Source organism: Tasmannia lanceolata, unplaced genomic scaffold, assembly GCF_043159265.1.
Source record: "Tasmannia lanceolata isolate RefF3 unplaced genomic scaffold, GAP_Taslan_0.1 ptg000015l, whole genome shotgun sequence".
Lineage (NCBI taxonomy): Eukaryota > Viridiplantae > Streptophyta > Magnoliopsida > Canellales > Winteraceae > Tasmannia > Tasmannia lanceolata.
The window spans coordinates 30432709-30456709 of record NW_027518692.1 but is presented as its reverse complement, the minus strand read 5'-3'; the positions used below and the strand labels follow the sequence as shown (position 1 = coordinate 30456709).

At 38.4% G+C, this 24001-nt stretch overlaps 2 protein-coding genes across 2 annotated transcripts; both read right to left on the bottom strand.

The window, feature by feature from the left end:
* Positions 1–9973: 9973 nt before the first annotated feature.
* DELTA-TIP (delta tonoplast integral protein) lies at positions 9974–13097 on the bottom strand. Its single transcript, XM_077354746.1, has 3 exons — positions 12769–13097; positions 11793–12043; positions 9974–10504 (listed from the first exon to the last, which is right to left on the bottom strand). Exons 1-3 carry the CDS (start codon positions 12893–12895, stop codon positions 10136–10138), a joined length of 747 nt encoding a protein of 248 aa, XP_077210861.1. The 5' UTR covers positions 12896–13097; the 3' UTR covers positions 9974–10135.
* A 2715-nt stretch (positions 13098–15812) lies between these two features.
* PNSB3 (NDH-dependent cyclic electron flow 1) lies at positions 15813–22807 on the bottom strand. Its single transcript, XM_077354745.1, has 6 exons — positions 22441–22807; positions 21411–21521; positions 20332–20388; positions 19533–19595; positions 19333–19395; positions 15813–16126 (listed from the first exon to the last, which is right to left on the bottom strand). Exons 1-6 carry the CDS (start codon positions 22699–22701, stop codon positions 16076–16078), a joined length of 606 nt encoding a protein of 201 aa, XP_077210860.1. The 5' UTR covers positions 22702–22807; the 3' UTR covers positions 15813–16075.
* Between the last annotated feature and the right edge of the window lie 1194 nt (positions 22808–24001).

The following is a 24001-nucleotide window of genomic DNA, read 5'->3' as shown; positions in this document are numbered from 1 at the left end:
CTGATTTTGCATTAGCTGAAGTTTTTAAATTCATTCGGGGCATGTTTGGTAACCATGAAAAAAATATTCCATGGAATATTTGTGGGGCCACTTGTTAGAGATGGTCGGAAGTGGGAAAAACTTGAGAAGGCTGAGTGAGAGGAGCATGAACATATTGAAAACCCCCTGAAGAATAAGTAAAACAAAATCAAATTTGAAGCAACATATGTTTTTTCAGAGGCCCTCGTTCTCTGTCCAAGTCTCTCCTCTCTCTCCTTCACCCTTCACACACAATTGGGCTCATGAATATTCCATGGAATAAATTTTCATCATTGACAAACTGTTACGAACCTAGATCGGTTCGCAACTGATTTGATCTTCTCGGAGCGAAGATCGGCCTCTTGATCCACTTCGAGGGAAGGATCAATCCTCCTTTGCGCACAAAACACAATTTCTGAATAAGTTTTCTTCCTTCCTCAAGAAAGGCTACGTACAAGTTATTTGTAGAAAATCCCTAATCTAGATAATTCTTATCTTTAGGACTCCTACACATCACAAACAACTACAAAGCAAATCCTACCAACTAATAAATCTAAACTAATTTATTCTAGCCCAAGTGGGACCCATAGAGGCACGTAACATTCCTCCCCTCTTGGAATCAACCTTGTCCCCAAGGTTGGAGAAGAAGCGCAGATCAATTGGTGAAAAATCAGATCTTGTGTATTTTTTGAAAGTCTTTTTCTGTCTCCTTCATTTTCTTCTTCTCTTTGTCTTGCGATTCGTCATCATTTCGCATGTCATCGCCAATGGTCGCGGCAACTCCATCTTCAAACGGTTCTTACCTGTGGACCCCGATCCGAGAGAGAAGGCGGGGGACGTGCCCCCACGCGCGAACAGTCTCAGGATCATCCACGTGAATGGAGAGCTCTACCAAGGAACTCTCGAAAGAAGTGCCTCTCACAGCATGAGTGGCGATAAAAGGTGAGATACCTCTCGATTCGGGGACTAGCCCAGATTCGAGGCGTACCTTAAACAAAGAAGAGTCGCCATCCAAGGAAGTGGGCCAAGGATCCCATACTATGCTCTGTTGCAACGGATAACCAGAGATTATAAAAAGAGGGTTCGTGCCTGGTTACGAATTCGGAAGGTCTAAAGAGCACCTCATCCGCCCAAGTGCAAACACCTGGTCTCTTATGCCATTTACTTAATAATTTTGAAGAGTTTTTTTGGGCGAAAGTCATATGAAATGGGAACGAATATCTCCGAGAAGACGTCTATCTAATCATGCATGTCTCGGAGATGAATAATAAGCACACATAAAAAGAAATGAAAGAAGTGTCGCCTAATAATAGCTAGGTTATGAGTGTCATACCTAATTGGTGTCTGAGTTCTGGTGTGCAAACACATGCATGCTACAGCTAAAGGTATAGGATCTGTACATGAAAGTAAGAAAACATAGCAAAACATACAATACAAATCAATTCTATACATGACTGGATAAAATGAATCCTAAAACTCTAATGCATTGACTCGGACCAAGATGGCCGTCCATCCCAGCTGCTCTACGTATCCCGGCCTCGGGAAGAATCGGAGTCAACGTAGTTCGATGACCTGTTCTAAACTATGATGCCTAACCATCTAGAACCGCTATCCTAGACTCGATCCACTAGACTCGACTGATTTTTAAAGCTTTTTGCACAATTGCTTACGTTCAAGTGAATTGTAATTTTTAGGACTCTCTATATGTCCTAACTAATGCAAGTTGATTAGCCTTAAGCTAATGCAGGTGGGCCCTACATCCTATGTGTAACTAGGCTGTCATCCTAAAAAAAACTATGGGCTGACTATATGCTTCCCAGTCTAGCCATCGGTTCGACTAAATGTCTAACCGATCAACTTGAGGCCTCCTAACTCTAGGGACACTCACACGACATGACATACCATATCAATACAAATCAGGATAGACTCCTAACTTTAAAACACCCCAAACAAACTAGGACAAACTCCTAACTCTAGGGGAAGATCTTTTTGAAAAGGTTTTGAAGAAATTTTGGTATTTTTGAAAGATTTAAAATGTTTTTTTTTTTTTTTTTTTTAATTTTGAAGATTTTTTTGGTTTTTCAAGTGTTTCTGATACAAGAGGATAGAATCCTATCATCATAAGGGTAGGATAAACTCCTGATATCCCGCAAAGGTTTGACAGCATCCTATGCTTTGCGGGGGAAATGAACAAAATAATGGCTCTGCAAGGGTTGGACAGCATCCTATACCTTGTAAGATTGGATAAAATCACATGACTTGATGAGAGGTTGGACATAATCCTAACCCCTATGATGATAGGACCGACTCCTGAAACTGAAAGACTGACTCCTATGCTAAAGACTGACTCCTAGACTAGTGACTCTAAGAGGGGGTGCTATCTAGACAAAGCATGTCTTCTAGATAAAGGGGAGACTATGAAATGTGCTAATGAGACTAGACAAGTCTCCTGAAAGAGAGGTCGGCTCTAAGTGTCCTTATCATTGCCCATGCAATGATGCAAGGAGAGGCAACTAATAGACCAAGTTGGTCTTCTAGTGAGGGTACAACTACTTGTGAGACTCGGGTAGTCTCCTAAAAGAGGGTATTCACTAATGAGACAAAGCCTGTCTCCAAATGACTCTTCTATTGAGACATGGCTTGTCTCCTACAGGGGCTTTAGATGACTCTTTCATTGCCCTGACAAAATAAAACAAAAAAAAGAAAGAAAAAAGGAAAAAAGAAGAAGAAGAATTGATACGAAAACCTCTTAAAGACCCCATAGATAAAATAAACATCATAGTAAAATCATTGTCTGAATGTGCAATCAAGGCAAAAGGTCATATGAATAATGAGGCCTCCCATATTAAGAGATATCAACCTGAAGTCAAGCTAGTGGTCACTAATGAATAATCATTTCTACCAAATTGACCAGACATTAACATGTCCTTTAAACTTGTAACACACAATCATGAAGTTGAGAAAAAGACCATGATAGGAATCCTAATTCTAATTTCTTTCAATTAGACAGCCCTCAGAAATGAAATCCAAAATCACAAAAAGAATGACCTTATGTAGTCACATTTGAAGCATATACATAAGAATTTATCAAATTACATTCTTTCACACACTGTTTGCCAGTAGGCTATTAAGTAAGCACCCATAACAGAATACTCTTATCATCTCAATATTATATCTTACTAAAACCATTTAATAAATAACATTCAACAAGTTATTCCACAAATTCTCAAATTTTTACTCATTCATCCCATATTCATCGGCTAACTACTTGAACGAGTATACATATCCTAAGTTATTTGACTAGCTATTTTAACACATCATCAGGTTACATATTTTCAGGTAACAGATTTTTCGATAAATATTTATGGAGCCAAACTATTAATGCTAAACTATATCAAGGAAGGTTGTCCTAAAATCAAGTATCTCAACAGATCATAATTGTGCTATTGATTTTCATGGTGAACTAAAAAAATACAAAAGATGCCATCTCAGAGGTCATCTCACCCTTTCAAAAAATTTTTTTTAGACCACTGAATAAGCATGTAAAAGAGATGTTAAAAGAAATAACATACATTACCCTATATAAAAATAATAATAATGATAAATAAACACAACATATTCCTATCAGAATCATCATGACCCACGTCCATGTTTGAATTAAATGAAGTGAATTTTGATCATCAAAATCATGTCTATCTAATGCTTCTGACAAGATATGTAATATGACTATGTGAGTAGCCTTTGTAAACATACTATGATACTTGTCAAAAAAAAAATCCCAAAACATGAGACCAGTACAACTATTAAAGCTAGAATACCCCGGCATCAACAATTGTTCTATTGCAACCCATTCTTATCAATTGCAATTGATACTTTTATGCTCCAACATGAACCCATTAACCAATAAAACACCATATACAATCATGATAAACAGATTACGCATATACATGTTATTTTCTCTAAAACTAAAATGTCAGGAACAAAATCATTAGTAACAATAATGAAACCTAAGAAGCAAGACATGACCTCTTGACAGCAGCTAAACCTGAAATTTATAAGGGATTACAATTTCTTCAGTAATCATTTTCAACCATTTCTAAAGGAGTAATACCACCATGAACATTGTTTATTAGTAATGGAAACCCAAGCTGAACATGACGTATGGATCTAAGGCTTCAACATTTTCCAAAACTAAAAAGAATAAGGCTTGCCAAAGATAAAAGTGAAAGAAGGGCTGCTCTTATCAAAAAGGTATGTGGCTGTTATTATCAAAGAGTGTGTGGGCAGCAGCCATTTTCAAAATGTGAGGGCTGCCACTATCACAAAGGGTGTAAGGGCGGCTAATAGCACAAGAGTGAGGGCTGTAAATATCAAAGTGTGTGTGGGCTTTCAAAATCAAGGATGTGGGGGGGGGGGGGGGCTGCCATTATCATAAGGATGCGAGGGCTGACAAAATCAAGGGTGTCATCATTCAAAGATAGCTAGTGTGGACATCAGCCCTCTATATCACAACTATAGCTCCACTCTAATTTTTCTTTAACCATAAAGAAAAGTTATTACACTTGTCACAATTTTCAACTGACTGCCATGACTAACAAAGTTTAGGAATAGAAGAATAAAATGAACTACATAGCAATTGTGATTTATGCCTGGGTAGTTATTTAACTCAATGAATCATATTGTACTAACATAAACGATGACACACAATAGCATTATTATCCAAAAGGGAAAACAGTATGTACAAGCCAACATTTAAGACATCTACTTAAAAAAATTTAACTACCCAGAAGCCTACCAAGATACAAACCATCTATGTGCACAAGAATCAAAATTTATTATGATAAGAAAAACTGCAAATCATTTAATTCGTAAACAACCATTCTATCAAATCCACATGAATAGGGAATGTACACAACCGTTCCATCTTGGACACCACCCATGTTTTTGGACTTTGTCCATCCTACTAATGTTGATCGACCATAAAATAAAAACTGAGATTTAATGACAGACTATTAATAGCTTTTCAAAACAAAATAGTCATAAATAACCAACGAAATGAATTATATGTAGCTTGAGCTATCAATCTACCTGTAATTCATGCCCATTATGAAAGAACATTTTACTTGTTCAGTAAGAAACACTGCCCCAAACTAATTATATATAAATCCTATCTTTTACAATTGGTTTTTGTGTACTCGTGCAAACTATCCCCAGTGGAGTGAACAAGCTGCTCCTATGCAATGTTATAAATTGAAAGCACTAATCTAGGAATTCCCTTTTTTAAATCAATAGATATTGATGTTTCCAATAACAAGTTAAACCACAAGTATTCAAATGATCCAAGACTATTATCATGCATTTTACAAGACCAATATCTTACCACTCAGTAATCAAAACTGAAACCCAATGACTATAGAAGAAGATACGTCACTATTACTTAAATGAAAACATTCAACACAGAGAACTCTATAGCATAAGACGCAAAAATCAATTTACAATTCCAATGACTTGAAAAAGAACACTCATCCAGACATATATGCAAAAAGCAATTTTCTAAAAACAAAAATCTCAAAATTTCTTCTAATAAAATATCCAATTCATACATACTATAACTGTTAATTCATTCAATCAAGACAGGAATTATAAAATCCAAAGGATAAAACTACAGCTACATATCATAGATCTATCAAAAATTACACATCTATTTAGCTCTAAACAAAACAAGAATCTATATCACACACACCATTTTTCAAAGAAAATCAATAGTAAAATTAGTAATGAAAGATGAAACAAATTGTTACCTTTTCTCTTTAGCTCTTGATTCTGATCTTATTATTTTTTTTTTTTCGGAATTAAAAACCTCCGGTGGAAGAACTAAAAGTCTCAGCAATTCATCTTCTCTCTTAGAATTCTAGCCCCGATCTTGCCTCTTGCTCTGAATTTCTTTCACCTCTGCTCGGATCCGAGCCCTTTTTCCTCCTTTTCTTTGCTCTCAGATCCAAGATCTATGATCTGAGATCTCTCTCTCTCTCTCTCTCTCTCTCTCTCTAGCTGGAAAATGTTTCACCGGAAGCCGGCCGGAGTCTTGCCAGAATCGGACCGAAGAAGATGGAAAGGAAGGTTAGGGTTCGAGAAGAAGAAGTTGAAAGAAGATCTAAGCTACTGATGAACTTTAGGTTAGGAAAACAAGATTTGAGGATATATGATGACCAGAGTTACAAGAATCTCCGACGAAACCTCCGGAGAAGATGACCGGAGTCAGGGTTTCAAAGTAGATCTGCAATAAAGTAGGGCTTTGACAAGGTAGATGAAGGTAATGGTGATGATTGAAGTGTTTCTAGCATGGAGGAATGATAGTCGACCGGAGGAGAAGAGCGGAGACCGGAAAAACGATCGGAGGGTTTGGGTTTGGACGAGATCTGGTTTCTCTCTCCTCAGAGTATCTCTCTCTAAAAAAAATTAGGAAAAGCTCAAGAGATCTGTAAAATGAGGCTTAAGTTCTTATTTATAGGCAAAAAATAGGGCGCGGATATTGGCACTCTAAATTGATAAGCGCACAAAAGCGCAACTCAAACTGGATAATGCACCCCCTACTGCTTGATAACTGCACTAACTTGGCTTGTCTTTTTTCGAATTTTCTTGGCGGATTTTTCTAAAATTTTGCCATGACATTTCTGAGGTCCTAAGGCTTCTAAAAATGTATTCATGGGCACTTAGGGTCTTTGGATAACTGGAATTTTCCCTAAAATACAAGATTTTTAGGGTAAAATGAAGATCTAGTGGGCCACCCCCCATTACACTACACACACCATTTCAGCCCGTTTGCTGGGCAAACACGCTCAGATCATGATGAAATTTTGCAGGGGGTTAAAAGAGATCCGAATCCAGCCTAGGGTGAAGTTTGGGATCCTAATGCTGAGATTTGGACGGATTTGGTATGAGCCGGGAAGATTTAGGCTTAGTCAAAATGGGGTGTCTACATTACCGTATTGTTCATCAAAGCTCCTTCATTGTGTCTTTTTGGCCTTTTTGGAATGATTGGAACGTTGACGCACGAACGGTTGGGGGTGAAGATCTTTTCGATGGCATTCGATAGTGTGAGAGGAACGGCGTCGAGGTTTTTTTGCCTTTTCTTCTAGCTGAATTTTGTTCTCTTTCTTCTCTTGTCATCTTTTTCTGTTTCGTTGTTTCCTTTTCGTCGTGCACGCCGTTTCGATCGTTGTTCCGATTTTGTTCAAGCCTTCTACAAACCGTCGATGTCCTTCCATCGTTTCCAAAATGAGTGCTTTGATCTTCTCAAGATCTCCACGTATGGATTCCCAAAACTCCGAAGACGCAGCCATGTTGCAAGATCGACGGCTCTGATACCACATGTTACGAAACTAGATCGGTTCGCAACTGATTTTATCTTCTCGGAGGGAAGATCGGCCTCTTGATCAACTTCCGAGGGAAGGATCAATCCTCCTTTGTGCACAAAACACAATTTCTGAATAAGTTTTCTTCCTCAAGAAAGGCTACGTACAAGTTATTTGTAGAAAATCCCTAATCTAGATAATCCTAATCTTTAAGATTCCTACACATCACAAACAACTACAAAGCAAATCCTACCAACTAATAAATCTAAACTAATTTATTCTAGCCCAAGTGGGACCCATAGAGGCACGTAACACAAACATGCACTCAAAGGTCTAAAACCATGAAAGCTTTTTCCTTAGCAATAAGGGTGTAAATGGGCCGGGTTCTAAAAGGAAAATTTCTTACTGGTCCTAGAGCTGTAAATGTCCTGACCCAAATGGGTTGGGCTAGTCTTTACACAGAGAAAGGAAAAATAGGGCTTGCTAACTCTCAAATAAGGCCTAAAATCTACAACCAACCTACCCTGTGCTGGACAAAACTTCAAAGGCCCATCTTGATTATGTGCTTAATAAACTATGTTTCGCCACATGTCACCCCCACGTGGCACCCCGAAATTTAAAAACGCTTGCATTCATTTATTTAAAAAATGTCTTTTAAAAGGATAATGCTGCAAGGAATTCCAAAAGTTACTCTTCCCAAATTACATGGCACGTTTGCTAATGCCTTAATCAAACACGTTTCATATTCCTAAGCAAAAGTCAAAACCCAAACGACACTTCTCTTTCTCTCTATCTCAACGGATACGCTCCGTGCTTCGCACGGAACTGCAACTAGTATTAATTTATTAAGGAATAGTTTTGAAAATTATGGATTTATGTAACTTTAACCTTATTATGAAAATAAAGTATATTAGACTATCATAAATGTGAGGTAAAATAGTTCAAGGGAAATGATATCTGCGCCAAGTGTTTTGCTAAACATGCGCTCCACTTGTTGTCGTGTAGTATTTAAAGGGATGTTAGAATTACGGTTCTCAAAAAGCCCTTAAAACCCTTTCAATTCTAGACGACAAACAAGTGGAGCGCATGTTTATCAAAACACTTGGCGCATATATCATTTCCCATAGTTCAATTGTGGAATTTAAAATGCTAATTGAGACATTGCATGCTTATGGGGCGTGACAATTATGGTGCGAGTCTCACGTGGACCCATTGACTCGTTCGATCGTAATCAATGACGATCGATCCATTGCTCGCAGCTACTTTGGCATGTAACCTTTTATAACTTTTGAAGGTTCGGGCTTTGGCTGACAAAAACCTGATATAAAGCCAAACCAGTGATGGGCACGAGGACAATGTCACCATTCTATTTTCTCATTCATTTATATACTCCAAACAATTATCACATGCATTGATTGAATGTGTGGCCCATCAAATTAGAAACAATAGAGATAAGTGGTTCAACTAAAGCAAGCCAAAGTATATGACAATGTCTAAAAGAACAAGGCAAGAAAAAGTGGCTGGTATGAAGCTGAATGTGGTAAGCTGGGGCACCCCCACGTGGCACCCTGAAATTTAAAAACGCTTGCATCCTTTATTAAAAAAATGTCTTCTTTAAAGGATAATACTACTGCAAGGATCGGAATTTCAAAAGTTACTCTTTCCAAATTATATAGCACGTTTCCTAATACCTTAATCAAACATGTTTCATATTCCTAAGCAAGAGTCAAAACCCAAACGACACTTCTCTTTCTCTCCATCTCAACTAGGGGTGTAAACGAGCCGAGCTTAGCCAGGCTCGGCTCGGCTCGTTAAGCTCACAAGTGAGGCTCGGCTCGGGCAGGCTCGCGAGCCTTACCGAGCTCGAGTTATATTATGTTCACACCCCTCATCTTCCCTGGACAGCCCTACTAGTGTAATTTGACTACTTTTTTTACACTATAGGGGGTGGTCCTAGTAACAAATGGGGTTCCAAAAATGAAGTGACATATTTTGCCCCCCCCCCCTTCACTCCGTGGACAACCCTTTTAATGTATATATTAATATATAATATATATATTTAAATATATTAAATTCTTAACGAGCCTTAACGAGCCGAGCCGAGACTGGCCTAACTCGGGGTCGGCTCGTTAAGGATTCGAGCCGAGCTTTTTTCGAGCCGAGCTCGAGCCAAAATTGACACCCTTAATCTCAACAGATACGCCCCGTGCATCGCACGTGACTGCAACTAGTATTAATTTATTAAGGAATAGTTTTGAAAATTATGGATTTAAGGATAACTTCAACCTTATTATGAAAATAGAGTTTATTAGACTATCATACATGTGAGGTAAAATAGTTCAATTGTGGAATTTAAAATGCCAATGGAGACATCGCATGCTTATGGGGTGTGACAATTATGGTGCGAGTCTCACGTGGAATCAACGACAATCGATCCATCGCTCGAAGCTACTTTGGCTTGTAGCCTTTTATAAGTTTTGAAGGTTCTGGCTTGGGCTGACAAAGATTGAATGTGTGGCCCATCAAATTAGAAACAACAGAGATACATGGTTCAACTAAAGCAAGCCAAAGTATATGACAAGGTCTAAAGGAACAAGCCAAGAAAAAGTGGCTGGAGGCCACTCACGGTATCCATTACTAGAAAAGGCAGCATTCTTTACAGCTAGTTACTGACCATAATAAAAAGTCGCTAAAAAAATCAAAGGAAAGAAGAGTAAAAAGAGCACTCCCCCTCTTTTTATTAGAGGAAAATGCAACTGAAATTAGAAGTCACTAGTGAAAGGAGCATGATCAGATGACATGAACAGATTGCCATAGATGAGACCTGCTAAGCCTCCACCAATAAGGGGCCCAACCCAGTAGATCCAGTTGTCTTTGAAGTCCCCACTGGCGACCGCGGGTCCAAAAGATCGAGCAGGGTTCATTGAACCACCGGAGAACGGACCCGCTGCCAGAATGTTTGCACCCACAATTAAACCTATAGCTATGGGTGCAATGGTGCCCAATGAACCCTTCTTAGGGTCCGCAGCGGTCGCATATACAGTGTAGACCAAGGCGAAGGTGATGATGATCTCCATTACCACACCTTCAATGGCTCCCACTCCAGCAGCTACACTGTGAGTTGGAATTGCCTGCAAAAGAGCCATAAGAATGTATAAATTTTCAAAATCAATGTGTATCCTCCTCTCCAATTTCAAGTAACTTTGGTAAGAGATTAGATTTAAAGAATATCCTAAAGTTTACCAAAATAAATAAACTTAGATTTGTACTATTTTGAGTGAAAAATCTCAAAAGTCTACAACAAAAAAGAAAGGGAAGTGATATTTATGCCCCTTTTGATTACCAGGGACACCCAACACTAGTGAACGGGGCAATCAACCCCACTGGAATTTTCGGACGTCTTAGTACATTAGCCCCCTTTTAGTCATTGATACACTGGCGCTGGGTGTCCCTTGTGATCAACAGGGGCGTAAATAGCACTTCCCAAAAGTAAGTAATCTTCCTCAAATAATGAGAAAACTTGTGATCAAATAATCAATTTTAAAGATAGGGAAATGTTATCAACACTACTGTATTTTGATGAGGGCACTCCTCACTTTATTAAAAGTATGGTATGGCCCGCACCATAGGATGATCCAAACCGTCCATTAGATGGGCCACAACCTAAATAGGTTGCGCCCCAAAAATCATTTCCATAGGTTGATCCTAACCCTACGATCTGAATGTTAGAGGGTTGAACCCTCCGATCAACCTATGGAAATAATTTTTGTGGCACAACCTACTTAGGCTGTGGCCCATCTAATGGACGGTTTGGATCATCCTATGGTGCGGGCCATACCGTACTTTTTATAAAGTGAGGAGTGTCCTCATCAAAATACAGTAGTGCTTATAACATTTCCCTAAAGATAATGTGTAATTATTACTTTTGGATGGTTTTTTTTAGGGCAGTGATATACCCCCCCCCCCCCCCCCCCCCCGCGGTCCCTTTAACAGAAACAGTTAACTTTTAAGCCTTTTGGAGTTAACGGTGCCTCGTCCACCCCTTTGTATATCCTAACGATATCGATAAAGGCGCGGGGGGGGGGGGGGGGGGGGGGGGGGGATATCACTGCCCTTTTTTAAATGTAGTCGCATGGACTAATTATTTGAGCTAAGAGAAATCTATGTTTTAATAATTGCACAAACCCATCTTGTCTTTTAGTATTTAAAGTGCTGTCATAGATTATTACGTTCTTGAAAAGCTATTAGAAGCCAATTTGAAAAGAAAAGACTAGTTGAGTAAGTGCAATTGTTAAAACATGGTTGTGCTGATATCATTCCACTTATACAAGATGCAAAGAAGCATTATGAAAATGCAAGTGAAGGCCTATAGAAACAAAACCCATATGATTAAATTTGAAAACATTGGTGAGATCTTACCATGCCTCCAGTGACTGCCTTGAGGAGGAAACATGCAACAATGGCACCCACAAGTTGGGCAATCCAATAGAAGATCCCAGTGAGGATGGTGATCTGGCCTCCGAGAGCCAATCCGAAGGTGACAGCTGGATTGACGTGGCCACCGGAGATGTTGGCGCCAACGGAGACGGCCACAAATAGGGCAAATCCATGGCAAATTGCGATCGCAACAAGCCCTTCGGGATCGAGAGCCGCATCCGATGTAAGCTTATCTGCAATACCCATCAATAATTTGTTATTTCTTGACTTTTAAGGCCATGTTTGGCAACCATTAAATTTTTTTGCTTGGAAAATTAGTTAGGGAGAGGTAAGAAGGATTGGACAGAGTGAGGAGATGGTGGAAAGTGGCTAAAAAAGAGAAAAAATCTATTTTGAATACATTTTTTTTTCTCTCTCCTGTTTTTCAACAACTACTCTCGGAGTCCCCACTCATGCCCTTTCAATTATGTTCCTCTCCCATTCTCCTACCCCTATCTCACTACTTAGACCATGTTTGGCAGCCATAAAAAAAAAAATTCTATGGAATTTTAGTTTATCCAGTGATGATAGAGTGGCAAAGAGGGTGGTTGAGGGAGAGCATTGAGACGGGATGAGCGAGGAGAGGGTGAGAAGTGGCTGAAAAATCAGGGAAAAGAAAAACTCCATTCAAAATAGAGTTATATTAAACTCTATTCAAAATAAAGTTATTTTTTTCCTATTTTTGAAAAACTTAGCACCATCTCCTCACTCTTGCCCTTTCAATTCTCTCCCTCTCCCTCTCCCTCCCTTTCTTCCCCTCTCTCACCACTTGGCAAACTAAAATTCCCTGAAAAAAAGAATCATGATTGCCAAACATTGCCTTAGTAAATTAATATCCTTTATAGAAAATTTTAATGGTTTTCAAACATGGCCTAAAGCTAAAGTAAATTATTCTACAATTCCCAATAGTACTACTAACTGTAAGCTATAGCCGATCCAACTCCGGCAAAAACAAATAGTAAGGTGGATATGAACTCTGCAAGGTATGCTTTGAAGGAGCATAAGCTGAAAGAATCATCAAAGCGCCCAAAAGCAATTCCAGCCATGAGACCTCCTAAAATAAAGCTTTAAGAAAGCTTAGAGAAAAGAGATTGGATAGGAAAGATGTGGAAAATCGATGGATAGGGCACAAGCCTCTTCCATCACTTTATATACACATCTTTATGTGAATTTAATATAATGCCTTCTGTTCTCATAATATAATGTTGGAGATGAGGAATGAAGTGTAGAAATTATCCGTTTCAGACAAACCCAAGCTGTCACCAACGTGCTTTGATGGAAATGTCTGGAAGCAAATAAATGATTCGTCCATGTGACCAACCGCTATGCCTTGTAAAAACAAGAGGAGGGTGAGGTCCCACATGTGAGGAGAATAATGAAAAAGTATGGTGAGAAATGTCCCACGCATGACACCTTTTTAGGCCTGCACCGACCATGTCGTAATAATAACATGGAAATTTTGGTTTTATGCATATTTTGTCGTGGTGCAACTTGGGTCAGGCTCAACACCAAACACGACGGGTTCGATTCGATTATGGCTGGGGTTGGGTTGGCATTTCCTTGGGTCAGGTTAGGGTTGAGAAAAACTAACCCGATTTAAGTTCAAGTTGGGTTAGGGTTGAGGTCACAGGCAATCCAATCCGAACCGAACCCGACCACATCCTCTAATTTTATAGTGATTTACAAAATCTTTGGGTTATGTTTTTTTTCGTATTTTTTCTGTTTTTACCCTTGGCCAATCCGACACGATTGTAAAACCGGGTTGTGTGGGTTAGGTAAGGGTTGTGGGAATGCTATCTCGGGTTGTGCTTGGTCTCAACTCTAACCAACCCTACCCAAGTTGCATCCCTAATACTATGTGTAGCTTATTGATTTTATTTACTAGTGGGAAACTCAGACCCTATCAAAATTTTGTCAGACACGCGTCGAGTCGACCAGGTGACTCGGTGGATCAACAAATTGGTCACGTAAGTTCTACCTTCATTTTTTTATCACCACAAATACTAAAACGTGAATAAAAAGGAAAAATTCATTAAAAAGAACATCATAGAGAAAAGGGTGGGCTAAATTCATCCACTAGGCTGCTTCAATTGGGACTTCTCGAGTTGACATGGTGGATTCTTAAAAAAGATACCGAGTAAAATTTGGCCAGACTTTCTCCACTCGTGATGCAATTAATAGCTGAGTCAACTCGAGCAACCGAGTTTTTGAACCTTATGATGTTTGGTATTTGAAATTATGAGAGAGGGAACCTAGAGCTTACTATGGGACAAACACATGGTCGGCATGGATAGTGATGGATAGGGAGGAATCTCAAATTCAAAGGGGGTATTTGGTGGCTAAAGAGTTGCCTGGAAATGGATTTTTTTTTATCATATTGAGATAAGTTTGTTTAATTATTCTTCCATGTTTGTATGTCGACTTCTTGTGATTGTGGTAATCCTCTTTTTGATCGCTTTGTCCGCTTAGACTGAAAGAGGAATCCAAGATAGCTATGGGAGTGGGAAAAAGGTCCACACCACACATCCCCTCCCATATACTCACACGCCATGAACGGGTTTACCCATTTGATTCTGTCTTTATTTTGTTCTCTTGATACCTTTCTCCTTGGGATTGATGGATAAAAAAACCTGTGAAAGTGTTTACCCCTGTTTTTGAGTTTGGTCAAGAGGGACTGAGTTACCAAATGGTGACCCAGTTGGACTAGGTCAAGGCAATGAAATCCAGCCCTCGCTTGAGGGAAGGTGGGGGTAACAACCATTTAGAAGAGAGGAGGGCATGCAAATAAAGGAGCTTGAAATAGGCAGTTTGTTTACACCTGTTTTTAAGTTCGATCGATCAAGAAGGATTCGAATCACTAAACGATGACCCAGCTGGACTAGGTCTGTCACTTGATAGAAGGTGGGGTGATAAACAACTGGAAGGTAGGAGGACGTGCAAATGGTGAAAGCCTGAAGTAGGCAGTTGAAGAGTCTCCTTCTTGAGAACGTGGGGTAATGGGGCGTGGTTACCCGAATAAAGCTATAAAAGGAGACGTTTTCTCCGAAGCAAAGGTCTCATAACCAAAATCAAACATGTCTAAGCATTTTTTTTTTATCATTTATCTTTCTTCACTGTCTTTTACTTTTCCTAGTTGTAGCTATTCCGAACCAGATTCATCTTCCCAAGTAAGTCTTTCTCTTTAATTCCCTATCCCTCGCACTGGCGTCTATTTGCATCGTTTAATTAGCTAGTTAATCAGACAGTCTGTCAATCCTGAGAGTCCTTTGCTTTTTGTGTGCATCGGTGGCGTCGGTTGTGTTCTGCGTGCATTGGCATTACCCTTACGAGTCATTCACATTATGCATGCGCGCTCTTCACATTCTGCGTTTGTGGTTATCCTATTCCAACTCAAACTAGGAGAATGATGGAAAATTGCCTTTTTGATGGTGGACTTGAAGTCAAAGAATACTTCTTTCCATATATAAGAGAAACTCTCATTTTTCTCCTCTTGTTGTATTTTCTACCAATAGGAAGCCTCCACTTGACTTGTCATCACTTCTCTTGATTTTCCACCAATCACAAAAAAGTATACCTTGTCCGGTGCAACCTCAGTTTGTCATGTGTAACCTATGTGTGACTTGGCAACCAATAGCATTCCTTCACTAGTCAAAACACACCTCTCTTAGAATGGTAAAAAATAAATGGGGCCACCTCTATCTCTGGTTGTGGTGCCTCGCATGGCCCACCTTGATCAGTGAGGCCCTAAAAAGCGCTTCTTAGATCAACATTTGATCAATGGGCTGTGGGTCTGAGTAGAACTCGCCCTTAAAAGTTAGCCGTTAATTGAGGGGAAGAGTGCCCAAGTCCTTATAAGCCCTTCTACATCAGTTGGTCCCAGATCATTGTGAGAGTACTGCTACAATGAACTAGGTTCTTTGTGGTTCACCAGAACAATGGAGCCAATTACACACACGCTGGGCATTATGCAAGAACTGATTAAATTTGGTGAAATTAATTTAGACATTTTTAAAAGAAAACATTGCAGGGGAAACTTTCATGATTACGAAGATTTGATGCTTTATCCCTTCTCTACTGTGAACATAGTGGACAAGTTGGGGTTCTGCCTTAGCTTCCACTGTTTAATGGTTGTTTGTGATGTCTCTTGTCCATAGCCATTTCGATTTCGTGGTAGAAGGGCAACTCTTCATGTTTGCTTCACAATATAAAAAAGCTGCCTAACCTTCTCATTTATCCCATTCGTGTGCCTTCCACTCAGGCATCCTTTGTATAACGACCTGCATGAAAAAAATATCATATCCAATCAGAAGGAGAATATGTATCACAAATCATATGTGAACACATGAAATTTTAAGGTTTTTATCTATTGGTAAGGCCATGTTTGGCAACCGTGATTTTTTTTTTTCATGATAAATTAGTTTCTCACGTCGTGAGAGAGGGGTGGTGAGCGTGGGAGAAGGAGAGACTTGAGAGGGTACGAATTAGTAGAGGGTGAGAAGTGGCAAAAAAACAAGGAAAAGATCAACCATATTTTGGGTGGAGGTTTTTGTTTCCTTATTTTTCAGGCTTTTCTTACCCTCTCCTCAGTCCCTCTCCTACCTTCCCTTGGGCATGCTAATATTCCAGGAAAAAAATTCATGGTATCCAAACGTGCCCGAAGTGTAGAAAATAAATGGCTCAATCAAGCCATGTGATCTCCATTGAATTTGCCACTTTGTTTTGTTAGGATCCTACGACTTTTCTACTTCTCATCTTAGATCTTCATTGAGTTTCTCACTTCGTGTTGTTAGAGTACTATTACTCTGCTATTTTTCATCTAACTGAAAAACCAGTGCCATGTTTGATAATATATGTTGAGCCAATTTTGAGCGTGTAAAACCTTTAAGGACGCTGCAATTAGCTGCAGATTAGCAACCACCCCTATTCCGCTTGTATATGTTTTCCCATTGGATACCAAATCTTTTACTGTCAGTCATGACTTCCAGTAAAAAACAAACTTTTTTCCTTGTACTCCAAGTCGTAATGATTTTGTATGTATGATGTTTCTGTTGGAAATTGTAAATCAAAATCAACATTTGTTGGTTTTATGACAAGTCATTCCGGTCTTCTAAGGTAGTTATTATGTATATATGGAAAATGTAAATGTCTTCTACATTTTCTATAGTCCTTACTGTTTAGGGTAAAATATCAAAAAGTCAATGTGGATTTCCTATGTTGTTGCTTAGAATTCCTAGAGAACTAATGAAAACTACAACAAGGTGTTATTTGCTATTTTAGGTGTGTCTTGAATCTATCAGTATGGAGTGATTGTAAGCTTTGAGAGAAGCTTCAAGGGAGAAGAAGTGTAGAGATTTCTTCTAAGTTGTTTTAAGATATATAAAAGTTATTTTATTTTGGTGTTACAATTGTGTTTTGGTGGAGCTCTACATGGGCCGTTTAGTTGTGAATCTCCCAAGCTCCATTTCCTTGCTCTTATGATCACAACACGACATTATCGAACCATTCAAAGTGGGCCAACAATTTCATTATTTCCATATTCTAATTTATACTATGTATGCTTTTTAAATTATAGAAAAGAAATTCAAAGCCGTTTTGAAATTTAATTTTAAAATTCAAGTAGAATGTAGAAATCTTACCATGTTATGATGCAAATTTGAGCATTACTCTCACTTGAGCTCTTCTTTTCATGGAAAATTAAGATTGTATTTTCTTTTAACAAGAAAATGGCATGAGCTATGTGCGAACATTGCTAGTGCTAAACTATGTACTTTTGTCACTAATTTTCTATGATAAGCATAGAGGTCTCAGCATAAAAAGGAAGGTATTCAAAACTCGTATAGAAACTTACATCCATAAAGCATTTTAATAGTAATAGAGAAATTACATCAATAAGGTAGTTTAGTTATAGAGAAACTTACATATATAAATAATTAATAACTAAAGAAAATTTACATTCATAAGTTATTTAATATCTAAAGGAAACCTTACATTTACTAAGTTTTAATATTCTAGACGCTACCCCAATTTTCCTATTATATAGAAAGATTATATTTATAAGATATCTAATAGATATAAAGAATGTTACTTTTGTTAGGTATTTTATAGATAAGGCTCGTTTCTTTCGATGTAGAATATGCCTAAAACAAATTTTACGCCCATTTTTAAGTGGAAAAATGGGTGTAACATTTGTTGTATGCCCATTTTACGTCGAAACGGATCCTAAAGGATACTTTGCGTTTGCAAGATTTTAAATAACACCGGGCCACCAAAGCATCCTAATCCTTCGATCCCTCTAAAGATCGGAGGGTTCGGATCCTCTGATGGAAATGATCTCTGGTTTACAACTTATTTACATTGCGGCCCAACAAATGAACAGTTTGGATCATCCCGTTGAGTGGCCCCACTGTACTTTCTGAAAAATACTAGACTCCACTTAACGTGGGCACACAATATAAAATCTCTACAAATAATATCGATAATAAAAGTTACATGTAAAGAGGAGTTAGTAGTTATAAAGAAATTTACATTTCAAAGATATTAAATAGCTATGACGAAATTTTCATTATAATCTATTTAATAGATCAAAATATGAATACGTTAGAAGGCTTTAAATAATTTTTTGGAGCACCCAATTTTTCCCATTATATATTTTGGGAAGTGATATCTCCGCCCCCTTTTTTTTTTACTGGGGACAGCCAGCTACAATGTATCCATGACTGTAGATCGAGGGGCTGATGTACTTCACGTGGAAAGGATTCAACGGGCCTGATTAAGGGTGGCAAAATCAACCGAACCGAACCAAAAATTCGGTTTCAGTTTGGTTAAACCAAACCGATTCAAATTTCAGTTCGGTTTTGGTTCGGTTCGGTTCGGACAATGATAAATGCGCCCTTTTTCATAGGAAAATGATAAATGTGCCCCTTTTCATCGGTTCGGTTCGGTTTGGAGTGTTTCGGTTTTGGTTTCGGTCTGGTTCAGTTTCGGTTTGGAGGTAAGCATGTTCGGTTCGGTTTCGGTTTGGGGGTCAAACCGAACCGAAACTAACCGTTGCCACGCCTAGGCCTGATTGCCACGCACACTAGAGCTGGCTCTCCCATGTAAAGAAAGAAAAGGGGCGAATTTATCATTTCCCTATATATATATATATATATATATATATATATATATATATATATATATATATATATATATATATATATATATATTTTTATATAGATTGGGAGAAATACTAAACTGAAGGGCACCGTAGAAAAACCCACCTGCCAGGGCGCCCCATTGGATTTACATCGTCCAATTGTGTTTATCATTCATAATTTTGCATTTTTTCAGTGTCTATATAAATTTGTTTAAGTGATGTGGATCCAATGGAGTGCCCTTGCAGCTGGGTTTTTGCAAATGCGCCATTCGGTTCAGCACTCCTCATGGATACAATACCCTAAGTATAGAATAATAATTGTGATTAAGGTGAGTAATTAGTACAAACCTGGCCTCTAGTGTCTTCTTTACCGACCTTTGTTTGACAAGCAAGCCTCCATGTCTTGGGTTTCTGCCGTTTTCATTCAAGAAACAAAATAAACTTCTCTTTTTAGAATCCATGCAAGGAAAGAGTATGAGAAGAACCGAGGCATTTTACACTTGAATAAGAATCATAAGAATGTGAAGGTCAAGAGTAGACTTCAATACCTTTTTGAGCGCTTCCTTCTCTTTATCTGTACGTGGACTTAGAAGCTCCTTACCCGCAACAACCTAATTGCATCAAAGTATTCATTAGGAGAGAAAACTAAAGTTTCAAGACTTAGGCCTCTTTGGAAAGCAATTAACTAAGATACAAAACTATTTATGATTATTATATATGTAAATAAGACGTTATGTATATAAATAATTTTTAGGAGTATCCCAAAAAGAGTCAGAATTTAATTGCCTACAACCAAGGCCCAGTTTGTTTTGAATTTTGAGAACAGATTGTTGTGAGTCTAAACTGATTATTGGAGTAAAAAACTTAAATTTGGGTCCAATAATCACTTTTAGACTTACAATCAGTTCTCAAACCAAAACAAACATGGCCTAAAACTATAGTCAGAATTAATTAGTCAATATATCGAAAATAATGGGAATGAGTTTATCAAACGAATCATTTATATATGCACAAACCTCTTGGACCCTATTTGTTTTAGATTTTGACAACCGATTGTGAGTCCAAAGCCAATTATTGTAATCAAAATCACATCTAATTTTGAGTCAAATAATCGGTTTGGGTTATCAAAATCTAAAACGAATGGGCCATAACCAGGAAGTGATAGTGTACCACTCTCGTGGGACCTCATTGCAAATTTGCAATACAATAAGATGCACCCATTATCTCTTGTAGTGCCTATAATTGATCCCAACTTTAGTTAATTAGGACTGCCCTTAATTTGGGGGACCCTGTTTTGCTTGTGACAATTACATACATGGGCCATATAAAAACAAGTGAGATTTCTACCTCCACAAGACACGTCCCACACGTCCCGCCGCCTCCGCAATTGAGTAGGGCCCTTGCCTGATCAAAATTCCGAACAATGCACTTATTGTTCTTATTGATAAGCAATGCAATTACGCTCAATGGTAAAATGCAAATTTTTGGTCCACATTGGGTATTGGATGGTATTTATGAGAGATCAAGACATTTGATCCTGATGCGATGACCCATATGGTCTTGGTCCTACTACAAAATAATCCCATGCATAAAATAGAGGACTACAAAAATCAAGGTTTCAAATTTTTGTGGAGGAACATCCCATCCGCATTCTTGTCTCGGCCGGCGTTTGTCCGCATTTTGCCCTACAGAGTCAATTAAAACTCCTTTGATTCCCCTGAGTTATGGCCGCATCAACCAAGTACTCGATTGCATCGTGCCGAGTCGACTAGGATTTGCTTTGGCCCGCCTCTGCGTTTTGATACACCGGCTAAATTAAGAAATGGTTGTGAGTCCAAAACTGATTTTTGAGTTTGAAAATCAATATTAGACTTGCAACGGGTTCTCAAAAATCCAAAGCTAATAGGGCTTATTGGACTCTAAGTTATGTATAATTTTGAGTCCAATAATCAGTTTTTGACTCAAAATCCTAAGGCTATGGCCCTGTTCCTTTGAGATCACGCCAGCCAATTATTGGACCAATAATTGGTTTTGGACTCACACTCAGTTGGCATAATCTTAAACGAACAGGGCCTATGTTTGTTCTGGATTTTGGGAACCGACTGTGAGTCCAAAACTGATTAACGGATTCCGAATTGCCTATAATTTTGAGTCCAATAATCAGTTTTGGATTCAAAATGAATTCTCAGAACCCAAAACGAACTAGGATCAGTATGGTATAGATCAATCGAATGTGGAGCCCACTATCTATTGTCTGTGCATCATTGTACGGTTAGGATCGAATGCTAATTCAATTATACGGCCCATATATTCAATCGGGACCGTTGATATTGTAGAAAATCGTAAGGTTTCCCTCAGTGGAAAACATAAGAATTAGATAGAGAAACCAAGAGCTCCATATGAGAGAGAGAGAGAGGGGGGTTTACATATGGCCCATAGAGATCGATATTGGAATCGAGCATTACATCCCTAAGTTTCTGCCCCCCACAGGCAGACCGATAGTGAATATCCGGCGACCCGTCCGGAAGCAAAACTGGCTGCAGATAATACAACCCAACTTATATTATTCCTACTGAAAACTCTAACCATGTTTGGATTGCAAGAAAAACATTATGACCGTAATTTTTTTCTCAGGAAATTTTTTCCTTTCCACAATTTAGAGGGAAATTATATTATTAGGGGGGGAATGTTATCAGCACTGCTGTATTTTGATGAGGGCACTCTTCACTTTATTAAAAGTAAGGTATGGTCCGCACCATAGGATGATCCAAACTGTCCATTAGATGGGCCACAACCTAAATAGGTTGGGCCCCAAAAATCATTTCCACAGGTTGATCCTAACCCTCGGATCTATAGAAGATTAGGATCTCTCTCTAAGCACTGCCTATATAGGGGTCGATTTAAGATATATGGGGGTAGATTTATCACTGCCCTATTACCATAGTTATTTGAGCTGGATATCATCATAAATGTGAGGTCCTTTTAAAATAAAATTTAATAGGATTGATTCAACTTATCTTTTGTCATGTGTAAAAAATGTAGGAAATGTTAGGGTACATTTGGCTGCCAGGAATCCGTTTTGATGATAAATCTGCATCTGGAAGTGGAGATGAGGGTGAAATGCCTAAAAATCAAGAAACCAAATCCTGGAAACACCGGTGACCAGAAGTTGCTAGAATTCCAGAAACAAAAAACTCTACTCTCTTTTCTAGATTTTTAGCAACAACTCATCGTGTTTCCGGGATTTGGTTTCTTGATTTTTAGCCCCTCATCTCCACTTGGAGACGCCGATTTATTATGAAAACAAATTCCTAGCAGCCAAATGTGATATCCAGTGATATTATGAAAGCAAATATCACTTAGTGATATTTTTCCTATCCAAACTTTTCCAAAAAATTCTTGCAATCCAAACAGGGCTTAGAAAAGAAAAAGAAGCCCATCTGTTGAAACTCTTACACTAACAAATGCGAAATCAATGGAAGGAGGTTCTTCTTCTCCTTCTTCTTCTTCCATTTCTGCTGCTTCCACCTTTTCTGCTTCTAGGGAGATAGCTTCTGATTCTCTTCCAGAGATTGTTTCAACTGCTCTGATTCTTCCTTTAGAAAAGTTCAGATGGTTAGTGAATGTAAGACATTTGTGGGTTTTTGTGTTATAACACAAGTTAGAAGGTAGTGTGGGAGAAGAGAGGCATGGATAATTCAATTGAAGAACACCCATTTGAGAGGAAAATGTCAGCTTAGATAGAATTTGCTGTTTTTGTGAACTGGGTAGTTTATATTTTGCACTGGAGCAGCCACATGTGGCCCTTCTTTTCCTTATCCGATATGAATATATGATTGGGAGGAGAGGATATATGTTGGTCATTTCAATAGAAGAATTGGCACCAAGGCCATTCTTGTAATTGTAGGGCTGTAAATGGAAAATTATTTGAAGGTAGAGGATTTTTGGACATTTGGATAGTTTGAGGGCCCATATGCATTTTGCTAGCTCTCATCCAATAGACACACGAGATCCGTCACTAGTAAAAATAGAGGTTGTTGTTTCACTTCCATCCGTCGAGGACTCGAGGCTAAGCGGGTGGCATAAAAATCAGCCGTTCACTAATTTGTGAACATGGTTTCAAATTTCGTTTTTAGAATGCATTTCGGGCTTCACCAAAACCGAAATTTTGGTCCAAATTTGACGAAATCAATAAATATAATATTTCATCTTTTCCCAAATTTCAGCCGAAATTATAGAAATTTCAGGAAAACATTAAATAAGTTAAAAAATCGAGATTTTTGGTTGATTTTCCTGAAATTTCGTGAAAAAAAATGAAATTTCGACTGATTTTTTGAAATTTTGGCCGAAATAAAGTAACGTTTCAGGTATTTACAATTTTGGTTTCGTGGTCGACCAAAATCCGAAATTTCGGTCCAAAATTTAAAACCATGTTTGTGAATGGCTAAAATTAATTCTACTAGACAACATGTTAATTAATCTGAACCCTTCGCAAAAAAATAAAATAAAATGAAAGGCTTATTTTTAGTTGAGGAAACAACCTAATTAAAATGTAGAAATTATATGGTGCCCGAGCATGAAGTCCAGTGTAGGCCGCACAACCCTTGATATTTGATCCAACAGAGCAGGCCACTTTTAAAATGCTTTTGTTCTCATACCTACTGCCTAAATGGCTATACCAGACTTCGACTTCAAACTTGGGCACATATAAAATCTAATACAGTGGGACACACATTGTTTGAGTGATGCAAACCGTTCATTCGTTGGGCCCTTACATAGATAAGATGTGCGTAGAAAATCTTCTTCACAGGATGATCCCAACCGTCTTTCTATACTGTGCCGTCAATTTTAAACCCCCATAAATCGGGAAGGTTAGGATCATCCTATGGAGATGATTTTCTGGAAACCAATGAAATGAACGGTTTGGATAACCCAAACAATCTGAACCCCACCGTATTTTTAGTCTACACGTGCGTGCACGGCCGTCTCTTCCCTTCACAAATTGTGAGGCACTCGA